The sequence below is a fragment of the Phodopus roborovskii genome, unplaced genomic scaffold, assembly GCF_943737965.1.
Source record: "Phodopus roborovskii unplaced genomic scaffold, PHOROB, whole genome shotgun sequence".
Lineage (NCBI taxonomy): Eukaryota > Metazoa > Chordata > Mammalia > Rodentia > Cricetidae > Phodopus > Phodopus roborovskii.
This window is the reverse complement of record NW_026126548.1, coordinates 1327585-1342653: the sequence shown is the minus strand read 5'-3', so window position 1 is coordinate 1342653 and position 15069 is coordinate 1327585. Positions and strand designations below refer to the sequence as shown.

At 35.3% G+C, this 15069-nt stretch overlaps 1 protein-coding gene across 9 annotated transcripts in view; it reads right to left on the bottom strand.

The window, feature by feature from the left end:
• Ccdc88a (coiled-coil domain containing 88A) overlaps positions 1 to 15069 on the bottom strand; it is a 139430-nt gene that overhangs the window by 75283 nt on the left and 49078 nt on the right. For all 9 annotated transcript variants that reach the window (XR_007835548.1, XM_051200715.1, XM_051200716.1 and 6 more), the window contains exons 4-6: positions 8398 to 8467; positions 6379 to 6437; positions 463 to 546 (exon numbers count right to left, since the gene is read on the bottom strand). Coding sequence is in view for 8 of the 9 variants with exons in the window: in XM_051200715.1 (XP_051056672.1) it covers positions 463 to 546; positions 6379 to 6437; positions 8398 to 8467 (213 nt within the window). In the remaining variant the exon portion in view is untranslated. The remainder of the gene's footprint in view (positions 1 to 462; positions 547 to 6378; positions 6438 to 8397; positions 8468 to 15069) is intronic.

The following is a 15069-nucleotide window of genomic DNA, read 5'->3' as shown; positions in this document are numbered from 1 at the left end:
AATTTGACATGGTACACTATGATTTTGATCTGTTTTTTATATAAATATATTTTTTAAAAAAACAATGTATTTGTGTAATTCAAATAACAGTTCAATAAAAATGGGTTATTCATTTAAAAAAAAGTCACATAGACTAAGTTTATTGTCTTTACCCCATCATTCATTCTATGTTATCTAATAAAGATAAAAAATTCATTCCTCAACATTCTCATGTCCTCATAGACAAAAGAGAGAGTAAATGTGTAGTAACCATTATGCCATACATAAGACAATTCAATGATGGAATTCTCTATTTCTAAAGATAAAAAATTTTTATATATAAGGAAGGTTGATTTATACTTGATCTTTAATTGTTCTTGTTTATCCTCTAAGTATTTGGGGAGATAATATTTAAAAAACAACCTGGAAACTTCATAAAAAATACATTAATACACACACACACACACACACACACGTACTTACCTCTTGAATGTGTGCGGCAACTGCTGCTTTTGTATCAAAATCTAAACTTTGAATTCTTTCAATAAATTCTTCCTTTTTCTGACACTGAAATAAATGGAGGGGACCACTCAGACTCTGTATTGTCCTTAAAATGCTCTATGTAAATAAGTATCAAGCTTTACAATGTTTCAACAGCACAGTGAGGGTTTTGCTCTACATTTAAATGACCTCTTCTCAGATATACTGACCTAATGAAAATAAAATGATTTTGAAACATTTAAGAGCCAAGCACTGAACTCTACAGTTTTATGCTGGAAAGTTCTAAAGTAGGAACATATTACATAGCACATCTGAGGTCAGGATATTATTATGCTAACCTAACAAACAGAAGTAAAGAATCAAGAACTTGTTTCAGAGAGAACAAATTACTTGCCAAAAAACACAGTTGAGTCAGTGGCAGAATTCGGAATACTGCCAAAACGCTCAGTCAGTCCCTGATTGTCACCAAACAACACTGCCTTTTTTCTTGGGGGTTAAAATGACAATTTTTACTTCAAGTGAACAATTTATTCTCTCATATTCAGCCCATCAATCACAATAAAAGAAATTACCTCTGATGGCTCAGATCAATATTTATAAGGTAATACAATATCTAGTTTCTACTATAACAAAGTAACCAGGGGCAAAATTTAATAATTATAAATACACAAGTAACCAAACAGGAATAAGGCAGCAATTCGTTAATGTCAACTTTTTGAATTTTTATATCAGCTAAAAACAAAAAATACAAACCTAATCTTTTTCCAATAAGGATTAGATAACATCTTCATCTCTGCCTTGTATATGGCAATTCAACTGCTAATACAACTAACTGTATTTGTTCAGCTACCAAATGAGAGGTGCATACAAATAGACAGCATGGCCTTGTGCCAAGCTAAGAAGCATCTCCTGGTCCAATTACAGAGCCAGTGAAGACAATATACCCTAAAGAAGAAAAACTGGCTCTTTGATCATTAAGAACCTTACAAAGCTCTGATTCAAGTTAGTTAAGTTGGTAATGCTCCATTTCTGTCATTATACAATCTGAGCACACTCTACACTTTCATCCAGAGCTCTACACCCCAGGAAAAACTAAAGTACTGTTATGACATAGACATAAAATTGTTTTAAATGACCAGGAAAGATCGATTCCTAGGTATGATTAGGAGCTGAGGCATTTTGGAGGAAATGGAATAGAGATCAATAGGCTTAAAAACAATTTTTTTTTTTTTTTAAATTCTAGGAAATACGAACCAGGTCTTTAAGAACTGAGGATTGACTTTCTAATTATATTCACAGCATATGTAAACTAGCTTTTCAGAGACAGTCATCCCAACTCTTTAACATCTCTGTAATTACTGACTTATGAATAGTTTTTCTACCCAATCAAAACATAAAATGGCAGGGTTACTATGGAATGTAATAATTAAAATTCATTTAGAGTACCCCAATTCAACTCTTATGGTTTTCTGCTCTAGTTTTAAACAGAGATACACATTTCCTTTTATAAGCACTACAAGCCTGTTTCTTCACTAGCACTACCTTGAGAAGCTCACCATTTATACGATGTAACATTTACCAACAAAAGGATTTTCTTTAATAAAGCTAATACAGTGTATAGGAGCTGTAAATGAGTAAAGATAGTGTTTCCAACTAAAGACCTGGTGACCTAATTAGAATAGCAGCTATAGATACCATATTTATCTTAATATTTAATCAATTTAATTTAATTAATCAATTGGGAATAGATTAGATGAGGGGACTGCTAATTGATACAAGTATAGATAGATGGGATGATAACATATATAGTATAGTAGGATCATTATGGTGGAAATGATTAACCAAGCATTTCAAAATGGCCAGTACAGAAGATTTTGTATGCCCTCAAAACAAAGAAATAATGTCCTGAGAAGGTAGGTATACCCATAATCCTGGTCCAATCATTACCTACCACACAAACACACACACACACACACACACACACACACACACACACACACACACACACACTGATCCACATACATGTAAATTCAATATATCTCCAAAGCAGTTGGGTCTAAAAGTCAATACACTCTAGAATATAAACTATATGTAAATAAATGTGAAATATTACTAATGAACTTATTTGTTTACAAAAATCTCATTACATAGGCTGGGGACACAGCTCAGTAGGAAAGTGTTTGCTTGGCATACATGAATACAAAGGTTCAATTCCAAGTTCTGTAAACACTGGGTGTGGTGATGCACACCTGTAATCCCAGTATTGAAAGATGGAAATGGAAGCCAACCAGAGCTATGTAACAAGTTTGAGGCCAGTCTGGGATACATAAAACCTGTATCAAAAAAAAAAAAAAAAGAGAAGAAAAAAAAAGAAAGGAAGGAAGGAAGGGAGGAAGAAAGGCAGGAAGAAAGGAAGGATGGGAGAGAGGAAGAAAAAGAAAGAAAATCAAGCCCCCAAACAAAACCCAAAATATTTCATTCTATGAAGAACTAGGGTAACTGTACATTAAAATAATTCATCCTTTAAAAAAGTAGTGGGCTTAAGATACAGCTCACTGGGTAAAGTATTTGCCATACAAGGGTGATAACCTGCTACAGGAACCCTGGATGTAACAGTGTGCATCTGAAATTCCAGTGCTCTTACAGAGAACGGAGGCTGAGACAGGAGAACTCCAAGAAATTAAAAACAAAACAAAGTCTGCTGTAGGCCCAGGTGAACATGCTCACAAGGGTGCTGTCTTACTTCCACCAGTGTGCCATGAAATGTTCACCCACACATGTACTTTTTAAGTTAATCAAATGGAAAATCTACTAGAGTAGATTTGGAAATCATGACTGTATTCTTTAGCCAACTAGCAAACTGACCTAAATCTAAAGTGACTATCTCAATTTGCTGCAGATACATACATTCCCACTGTAATTATTAAAGTAGCATACTAGATTCACAAATATGCAGTTTGTAAAATAACTTAAATATCTACCTAAACACTAATCTTATGTGAGAAAAAGATTATAAGAAAACCTTTATAACACTTAGTAAACTATATATTCAATAAATCTTGGCTATCATTATTGATAGAAACATCTATAAAGAAGCAATAAAGTGGAGTTCCAAGATGGAGGACCTACAGGGTAGGATGCCGGTCTCCGGATTTCTATTTTTGTTTCCACAGAAAATGAAAAGCTGTGGATTCTTTCCAGACTAATGTGGTTTGATTAAGCAAGACCCCCTGAAATAGCATCCCAGGTTATCCAACATTCAAAACAGTTGGGACAAGCCAGCCTTGCAGATTACAGCCAGGATTTCTTCATCGTTTTAGGATTCCCCCATGACAGCGCCCCCTACCAGCAGGAAGCAGTTTGGAAAGAACGATGTCCAAATTCCCAAATATTGTTTATAAATGTTTGTTTTCATTTATATAGGCTTGGTTATAATGGTTAATGATCACAACCAATCTCTTTTTAAAGGTAAAAAGGGAATTATGGTATAGAAATGTATGCTTTGTTTTGGAATGGATTTTCATTTATTGATACAATTTAAGGTCAATTTTGTGATATGTGTATTTCTCCTCTTGTTTAAATATAGTGTTTGTATAGCTCATTTAGAAATGTAATTTCTAATGTAATGTAATTTAGTACAGACTATACATAGTAAAATATAGTGTTTGTATAGCTCATTTAGAAATGTAATTTCTAATGTAATATAATTTAGTACAGATTATAGATAGTTACTTATAATAGTCAAAACTTATAGTTACATAGGATTCTTAAATATACAGACATGTATTTTAGATAAATTGGCATTCTTCAAACCTTTCAAAGACCTACAGAATATGGCATTTAAAATGGTTTAGGGTTTTTCTTAACAGTGAGGTACAACTGTTCCTGGCAACACCACCTGCATCAGAAAAGAAGATGGACTTTGAAGAAATGCATTATGGAGTTTCTTCCAATATGGCAAGACTAGCCATTTGGACAAGATACGGCTCTTGCCTGGACTGTTTAACTTTATGCTATATAATCTGGACATGCATGATCCACAGGAATGTGACTGCTGATACAAGATGAACAGTGCCGCGGGGTTCCCGCTTCATGGAAGAGTCTGCCAGACAGTCTGCAGGACACAAAGAAAAGTGACTGACAAACTGCCAATATAGGTAGACAGTTTAAAGTTTCCTGCTTTGCTGAGGAGTCTGCCAGACACACTATAGCCTATGAGCTGAAGATGGAACATTACAAAAGAACTTCGGGTGACTGACCAGGCATGAGTTGTCTCTGTCATTTCTAGAGTTTATATATTATCCTTCTGTGGTCTTTGAAGGAGTTGAAGATAGATAGTTATGGTTATAGTTTTCCTTAGTTAGGATTAAAGATAAGTTGCATATAAGACTTTAGAGTCACAAAGATAGGATAGATGATAAAATAGTTTCTTTAAATCTTGCTAAATGTTAATGGATTGAACATTGTTAACTATGATTCTTATTTGATAACTGTTGTGTGATATATTTTGCCATGCTAAGGTTAAAACCCTTCTTTTTATTTTAGACAGGAAAGAGGAGATGTTGGGAGATGTCATTCTGTAAATATTGTTTCTTGTATTGGTTACTGTATTGGTTACTATTGGCCAATAGGAAAGCAAGATAGATGGGACTAGGAGACAAGGAGGAGAGAGGAAGTAGTAGGGAGGAGTTCCAAGATGGAGGACCTACAGGGTAGGATGCTGGTCTCTCTCTCCGGTAAGATGAGACCATGTGGAAGTATTTAGATTAATAGAAATGGGTTAATAACTAAGACAGAGCTAGCCGATAAGAAACTAGTAACTGGCCAACAGAATTATAGCTTAAAAAAAAAAAAAAGAAGCAATAAAGCCACAACTATTGTTTGTTAGGAAAGTGCTTGCTGGGTGTAATTCTAATGTTGGGAGGATCCCTGGGACTTGGTGGCCAGTAAGTACAGTTGCATCAGAAGTTCTAGGTTCAGTGAGACACATTATCTCAAGAAATAAGGTGATTGACAACTGATACTGGCCTCTAACCTACATTTGCTTACATGCATATATGTATAGTCATGTACATAAACAAATACCACTCACAAAAATATTTCCCAGAGATTCTCTCTTAAGATTTATTTATTTTTATTGGACATATGCATATATGTCTGTGTACCATGTGTGTTCCTGGAGCCCAAAAAGGCTAGAAGAGGGCGTTGGGAGTCCATGAGATTGGAGTTACAAATAGCTATGAACTACCACATGGATGATGGGAATCAAACCTGGGTCTTCTGGAAGAGCAGCCAGTGCTCTCAACCTATTGCTTCAGCCCCAAAACTTCTCTAAATTGTTAGTCCCTCTTCTCTTTTCCTAAAGCATAAGCTTGCACAAGCAAGCCAGAAGAGATGTATGGGACATGTCCCTGAAGAGGCATAAGGATCTGAGTCATTAGAAGCATCTACTAAAGGTTTTTAATACATAACATTGATGCTGTAACTAACTTTTGAAATAAAAGAAACAATCTCACACATGATTTCTTTTCTTTTTTTCAATTTTTAAAAATTTTTTTTTTACATTTTGTTTATAAATTTTTATTTTTTGGTAATGTTTTTATTTAAATTTGAAACAAGCTTGTTTTACATGTCAATCCCAGTTCTCTCTCCCTTCCTTCCTCCCCTTCCCTGTCTCCTCCACCATCCCCCATCCCATCCAGTTTCTGCTCCTCAGGGAGGAGGAGGCCTTCCATGGGGAGTCTTCAAAGTCTGCCATATCATTTGGAGTAGGGCCAAGGCCCTCCCCCATGCTTACATACAATTTCTTAAAGTGATAAAATTATCAAGTCTTTCAGAAAACTAGATAGAGTCTCAAGAACAGTTTATAAGAATGAAAATATGAACATTTAAACTTACCTGAACTGCACAACCCAGTAAGAGTAAAAGTAACTTTTTAACTTCTTCTGTGCCTTGTTCTGAAATAAAAACACTAGTGAGTATATCATTTAGCTTTGTTTCAACTGTTTCAAACACTGGAACAGTCAACTCTAGAGGTAATCACAACTTGACAAAAAGATTAATTTTGTAAATAAGTGGCGGAATTTAATTATGTGGCTTATGTGTACACAATGTGGTGGTGATTGCAGAAGACACGGCAAGGGTAACCATTCTAAAGAGTTACAGTGCAGATAAATAAACTGTAAACTAAGTATGATAACTGTATTCCTTTTCTAAAACCCATATTATACCAACCCTCTAGATTATGCTGATATAAGAACATGCCAATGGGTCTGTCCTCTTTAGTATTTTCTTACTAAAATACAAATATTATGGTTCATCTACCTACACAATTTGAATATACTTCTCACTGCACAGGTTCATAAGGATCAGAATCTTAAGTGTACACACATCACAGTGAGTCTAATAAAGTAAGAGGGGTGTGGTAGTTCATACCTATAATCCCAGCGTCAAAAGGCTAAAGTAGGAGAACTACATGAACTACCCTTGGCTACAAAGTGAGATCCAGGCTAGTCTGGGTCTACAGTGTAAGGCCCTATTTCACAATAATACATTCTATTAAAAGAAAGAAATGAATGTTAAAACTGGATAAAAGTTATCAATCCAGAACAAAACTGCAGAGCAACCACTGTTAAGAATATTCAATTAAGACTGTCTTAAAATATGCAAGGCAGTGGTGGCACAAGCCTTTAATCCCAGAACTTGGGAGGCAGAGGCAGAAGCAGGTAGTTCTTTACGAGTGAGTTCCAGGACAGGCTCCAAAGCAATAGAGAAAAACCCTGTCTCAAAACAAAACAAAACAAAAAAATTGTCTTAAAATATTTTGCCAAATATAACCACAAATATACAAAATTCAGAAATATTTTTACTATCAGGTTAACATACCTGAGGTGCATTTCAAATCATCATTAGAGACTCCCTCTTACTTTCCATGAAACTATTTTTTTCTACTTTTACTAGGCCATTTTAACAATCAATACACATTCTTTGGCTATAACTTTGGCTACAAATTGCTTTTCTTTCCCTCCTCAATTCCTTAGAACCACTTCTATCACCATAGATAGATCTCACATCTGTGTAGTCCTTTTGAACAAGTCAACAAGTCACAAGTCCAAATTCAAAGAGCTATTTACATACTGCCTCTTATTTGGATTTTATTTTTTTTTTTTAACTGGGTTAGGGTTCAGATAAAGGAAGATATATTCGATTTGAATATCATGTAGCCCACAAGGTTTAAGTCCTTTCTTAAAATGTTTTATAACTGCTAGTTACTCATTCAAACATTCAATTTGATGTGAGGCCCTAGGAGGTACTTCCAGACACAGCAAAATACAAGTAAAAATAAAATGCTAGGAAGGGAGTAAGTTTTTTTTTTTTAGTATATTAATTTAAATAATCTAAAAAGATTTCCTCTTATCTTTCCACTACAAAGTTGTTTAATACAAATTAAAATGTTCACCAGTAAACCTTCCAACTTAAAGGTTGCTCAACGATAAGCACTTGACTAGTTATCAGCGTCAAGATTTACTCTATATGATTATAAAATGAACTAGCAAACAAGCAAACAACAAAAAAATCCAGAAGTATAACAATTTTGGCAATAGTAAATAGGCACATAAATATAAAATTTAAAAGTTTCAACATCATTCATTAAAATCATAACCATCACCAATAAACAGTTTAATATGGCAGAAAAAAAAAAACCCACTGGTTTAGTGTTGGTGTATGTGTATCTCACCAACAACGTAAATATTGAAAGCTTCTTTTCTCTGTAGACAGGAATACCATTCTCAACTTTTCCTACTGATGTTGTGGAAAACCTACTGAGAATGGATAAATAATCAAGCCCTCGGAAAACATGCTAGTATTAAACAGACACAAGGCATTATTATTCCATTATACCCACTTAAAACTTACCAGAAAAGGGATTTTTGCCAATGATTAAGACATTTGGCAATGACATCACAATCAACTGCTGCAAAGTCTCCTGTAAAACAACACCCAGGAGTTAGTAACGATATGGCTAATAGTGAGTATGGAACCACTCACTCACCAAGTTATTAGGAACTGTGCACGTTTCTCTGCGTGTGCTATATTAAAAACAAACACGCAAAGGATCTATTATGTCTTACATCTTTTGTACCTTATGGATTAAATAACTAAGTGTGGCAGACTTAAGTGATCAAGCATAGTAGCTCATATCTATACCTCTTACACCTGTGAGACTGAGGAAGGAGTTCTTTTCAGAAGTTTGAGACCAGCCTGGCTTAAATATTGACTCTGAGATAGCCTCAGCTATATAATGAAACCTATCTCAAAATATAAAGTACATAACTTGAAAGGGGAAGGGGAGACCCTCTTTCTTTTCTTTTTTTTTTTTTCATTGATGTAAAATGAAGACTATCACTTTAAGTTTTTAAGAACATAAATATTTATTTTAAACCAATCAGTATTTTTGTTTTGTTTTTGTTTGTTTTGTTTTTTGAGACAGGCTTTCTCCGTATTGCTTTGGAGCTTGTCCTGGAACTAGCTCTGCAGCCCAGGCTAACATCTAACTCACAGAGATCCACCTGCCTCGGCCTTCTGAGTGCTGGGGTGAAAGGCATGTACCACCACCCGGCTTAAAGCAATCACTATTTTTTTTTTTTTTAAACTTTATTGAGACAGGGTTTCTCTGAGTAACAGCCCTGGCTGTCCTGGAACTCACTCTGTAGATCAGGCTGTCCTTGAATTTACAGAGATCTTCTTGCCTCTGCATTCCTAGTGCTGGTATTAAAGTGTCATGCCACCCATATCCAGCAGCAATCCCTATTTTGTCTATACCACACTTCATGAAAGCAGCCTACCTCTGAATAAAGAACTTTTAAATTCATCCTCATAAATAAAGCTTATGGAAAAAAATTTATCTTAAAGACTTTAAAGATAAAATATAAGAACTTATTTTTGAGTAACATGAGTCAATATGGATGAATCAGAAACATTAATCTACTGACTCGCCATGTGACAGTATCTGTCAAAATGGGAGATAATCTTTAGTGTGTCCACAACTCTTGCTTCTGCATTCTCTCATTAATCCATCTATTTCTCCCACATCACTGTTCCCAGAATGAGAAGACAACCCCATACTTCAGTGACCTCATCTAAACACACCCTGACCTTTACACCACAAGTCTGCTTATGAAATTAATATCACATAAAATTAATACACAATGTGAATGCCCAGTATAGTATATATACCCTGCTACAATGGAATCTGAACTTTAAGCTTATGTTTATAAAATCTTTTGTTGGGGAGAATAGAAAGTGAAATGAAAGTGCAAAACCATTAAATTTTAGTAACTATATATTGAAATTAATATGAAAATTTAGTTATTACTTTATTTTAAAGTGTTCATTTTAAGTTAACTCTGATAATAGTAATATGAAATAGTAAGACAGTTAAAAATTACACGCAAAATTTTAAAAGAAAATTATTACAATTTATAAATGAATTGTTTACTGTATGGCTGCCCTGGAGTATTTTAGATCTTAGCTTTGTTTTTGTAAACCATCCATAGGAAAACTATTTTCCTAATCTAGTCTCACAAGAATTATTTTAAAACTTATACCCATAAGCTGCAACAGCGGCACATGCCTGAGACTCAAGAACTTGATCTTAGAGGATTGTTTCAAGTTGAAGGCCAACCTGGCCTACACTGAGAGTTCCAAGCCAGGCATGGTGATGCATAACTTTAACCTAGCATTCAGCCAAGGCAATCAGGGCTCTGAGTTCAAGGCCCACCTGGTCTACACAGTGAGATTCAAGACAACCAAGGTTAGGTAGAGACCAAGTCTCAACAACATAAGAAAAAGTAAGATATAAAAGTAGTGCCATAATTAAAGCTTTATTGCATTATTCCCAGGAACCTAGAAATTCACCTACCTCTACAAATAGTCATGATCACGTTATTAAAGAAATGGGCACACGTATACAGAAGGGAACACAAGATAAACATGACTTTACAAGACAAAATGTACATGAACTAGTTAAGATAATTTCACTTTGACACACATGATAAGCCTATGAAAATCCTGGAGAATTGGAGCATTCATACAACAAATCCTTACTGAATGCGCATGATTTATTATATATCCTTCTAAGCAGTGGACAACAGTTAACAATACTTGCTCTGAGGGAGCATACATTTTTGTAAGAGTAAATAAAATAATGAATTATGTGCTTTGGGTCATGAGTTCTAAATATAAAAATAAAGCAGGAGGGGTTGGAGAGATGGCTCAGAGGTTAAGACTATGCGCTGTTCATTCATAGGACCTGAGTTTGGGTCCCAGAATGCACCCACTTCAGGTCTCACAACTACCTCCAACTATGGCTCTAAGGGTCACCCTATTCTGGCCACTAAATTCATGTGGCATAAACATACTCATAATTAAAAGTTTAAAATATAAGACAAAAATAAAGCAGGGATAAAGAATATTAGTAAATGTGAGAATGTTTAAATTTTTTGAAGACATGCAAGTACATATAGAAAGTATAAGCATTTCCAAGTATAATAAAAGCAAACTTTCACTGGGCAAAAAAAAAAAAATTCAATTTTGGCATGAAGACAGTCCAAATGATGTGGAAAATTACAAAAATTTGAAAAGGAACTGGAAAGCAGTAAGTATAGTGATAAAAAAGAAAAAAAAAACATTGCATGCATCTTGAAGGATATTGAAAGTAACTCCATTCCTAATATCTCTTGTTGGCATTACTCAAAATTTACTATAAAAAACAATGTTAGACACAGTCTTTCATTTGAGCATTTATACACAAATATGTATCTACTAAAGTTCACATACCTTTTGAAAAGACTGTAAGAAAGATGATTTACAGTATATCAGGTATGAACAATAATTACTATTGGAAGCTACTGTGAAGCATCAGAGTTTGGGGGTAAGACAGCAGGCTAGCACTGAAAAAGCAATGCAATGCTTCACTCTCAAATTCCTAAAGTCTTGCAGCAGTGGTCTAAGAAGAAAATGTTATCTTGGGGAAGCAGGAGTCTCATTGGGCAAATGCCTCTATCAGAGTGGCCTAAAAGAATACAAAGGAAATCAAGAAAGAGATGAATGGAAATGAACTCTAACACGCCCAACCCATAGGATGCAACAGAAGCAGCTCTAAGGCAACCTGGTTAGTCTTACAGAGGATTCCAGTTTGGTTCCCACCACCCAAAGCTCTCAGCCTGTGGCATTTCAAAAAAAATTATTAATGACGAAATGTGAGAGGTCTCGGGCTGATGGGAGATGTCATTCTATAAATATGTTTCTCTTACTGGTTAATGAAGAAATCACTGTTGACCTATATGAAAGCAAGATAGGCAGGACTAGGAGACAAGGAGGATTCTGGGAGATGTAGTAGAGAGGAGTCAAGATGTAGGACATAAGAGAAATAAGAGGTCTGGACCTTTCTCTGGTAATATAAGACCATGTGGAAACACTTAGATTGAGAAAAATGTGTTAATATTTAAGACAGAGCTAGCCAATAATAAATACTAGTAACCGGCCAACAGTTTAATAATTAATAGAGTCTCTGTGTGTTATTTTGGGACTGACGAGCCTCTGGGACCACGCTGGCTGGAAAGTGCTCGTAACACTCAGGCCACTGTGGGCAGTGCTATCTTTGAGCAAGTTGTCTACCGTTGTATAAAGAACAAGCCAGTAAATATAATTCTTCCATGAGATTTCCTGCCTCCAGATTCCTGTTTAAATTCCTGCCCTAACTTCCCTCAATGATGGACTGTAATGTGGAAGTATAAGCTAAACAAACCCTTTATTCCAAAGTTGTTTTTGGTCATGGATTTCATCACACGGTAGAAAACAACCTAGGACAACATCCCTAGTGAACAACATTGCAAAAACTTTCAACAAAATATTTGTAGACTGACTTTTAGAAAACATCATTCATTATAATCTTAATTCATGGGATACAGTGATGGTTCAACAAACTCGAACCACTAAAGGTAATATATCACTAGAGTCAAGGACAGAAATAATCATTTTTTAAAAAACATTTCTTTGTTTTAATTATATTTCATACATGTATGTATTTGTCTGCATGTGTGTATATGTACCAAGTGGGTGCCTGATGCCTGAGGAGGCCAGAATAGGGCATCAGATCTCCTGGAGCTAGAGTAACAGCTACAGTTACCATTTGGGTGCTGGGAATGGAACCCAGATGCTCTCCAAGAGCAACTGCTCTTAACCACTAAGCCACCTTACAGCCCAACTGGTCATCTTGATAATGGCTTTTGACAAAAAACCAAACAAACAAAAGAAGCTAACTGAAGAAACTCAGAATAGAAGATAAATCTCAAAATAATAAAGGCTATATATGTCAAACATAGATATTATATTAAATAGAGGGGGGAAATTCAAGGTATCTCTACCAAAATCAGGAAAAAGAAAATGTCTACTTGTTTCACTCTTATTCAATATAGTGCTGGAAATTTTATATATAGTAACAAGACATGAGAAAGATACATATAAAAGGGACACAAATAGGGAGGATAACAAAGTATTCTTATTTGAAGATGACATGACTGTATACATAATATACTACAACAGAAAAACCCTTAGAACTTGCAAGAACTTTCAGCAAGGACCAGAATGATGGCTCAGAAATTTGGAGTTCTTCCTGCTCTTGCAGAGGATCCAAGTTTGATTCCCACCATCCAAATGGAAGTTTACAACTGCCTCTAATTCCAGCTCCAGAAAATCTGACATCCTCATCTGTTCTCTGCCCACCCCCCTCCACACCTATATAGCCCATACACATACACACACCACACCAACACACCCCAAATACCCACCTACACCCCACACCCACACAAATATCTACACACTCACACCACACACACACTACACATACCCCACACTACAACCACCATACATACACACACCACATCCCCACACCCCATACCACACCCACCATACATATACACACACCCACCCTCCAGACATCTCCATACCCTCACAGATACCAGTCATACCCATATCACACACCACACATACCTATACAATATACACCCACATATACAAAAATAAACCTTTAAAAAAATCAACTAATCTGATATTTAAACAATAGAAAAAACATTCCAGCAGGATACAAAATACACATATAGGGCTGGCAAGATAGCTCAGTAGTTAAAAGAACTGAACCTGGGTTCATTTCCCAGCACTCACATGGCAGCTCAAAACCATGTGTAACTTCAGTTCCAGGAGATCCAATGCTCTCTTATGACTACCACAGTTCATAAGGTTAGCACACAATGCACAGACATACATGCATGCACAATACCCACACACATAAAATAAATATAAAAATAATTTAAAAAATTATCAGTGCATTCATGCTCATTCAAAAACAAAAACAAAATAAACATATAGAGCATGTGGTCTTCCTATATACCAAGAGGCTGGGGAAGAAATCAGAAAAACAAACCCATTCAAAAGTACCTGGAAAACTAACAGAACAAACAAATAAAATACCTTAAAATAAATGTAACCAAGTGGTAAAGTGCCTCTATAATGAAAACTTTAAAATACTTAAAAAGATGACAAAAGACACTAGAAAGAGGAAAAGCCCTCAATGCTCACTGGTTAGAATAACCAAATCCGTGAAATGGTTGTATTGCCAGAAGCATTATACAGATTTAACACAACCCCAATCAAAATACCCATGCCATTCTCAGAGGAAAAACAAAACAAAACCATAAAATTAATTAGGAAGCAAAGAAATCCTGTGTGTGTGTGTGGGGGGGGGTGGGATGAACCATACTTGATTTCAAGTTATACTATAGAAGCATAGGAATAAAAAGCAACATGGTAGTGGCACAAAAACATATAGGTCACTGAAACAGGATAAAAGAAAAACATAAACCCATACAGATTGAAGAAAAAAAAAAAAAAAAAGGTCACTGGAGAGAAGAAAGGCTCTATTTCCAACAAATGTTGTTGGAAAAAAAAAAAAAAACTAAAAACCCCAAGATAGAATGAAACTGTCTCTTTATCTCTTGCCCTATTTCGAATAGAACAAAGTCCCAAAACAGAAACTGCTGGAGGAAAGCAGTAGGAGCACACTCTATGACCGGGCATAGGTGAGGGGTGTTTGAGCATAGCTGTAGTCAATCACTCAGGATATACGGCAAATATGAAGAGAACCTTTGAACAGGAGAGGAAACAGAGTGAAGAGGTAATGTACAAATGAGAGGAAAATCTTTCCTGGTTATATACATCTGACAGGATTAGTATCTAGACTACAGAAGAAACTTAAAAAACTAAACAAGAAAAAAAAAACAACACAATTTTAGAAATGGTATAAGCTGAACAGAGAATTCTCAAAAGAAATAGAGCCAAGAGAGATTTTCAAAAACATTTAACAACCTTAGCTTTCCAGGGAGTACTAATTAAAACTGCTTTAAGACCCTATCTCACCACTGTCAGATAGGTTATCATCAAGAAAACAAATAGCAACACTTAGTGGCAGGGTTTGGAGACAGACAGAATCTTAGTTCTTAGAACAATTAGTTGAGATTGTCAACTAGTGCA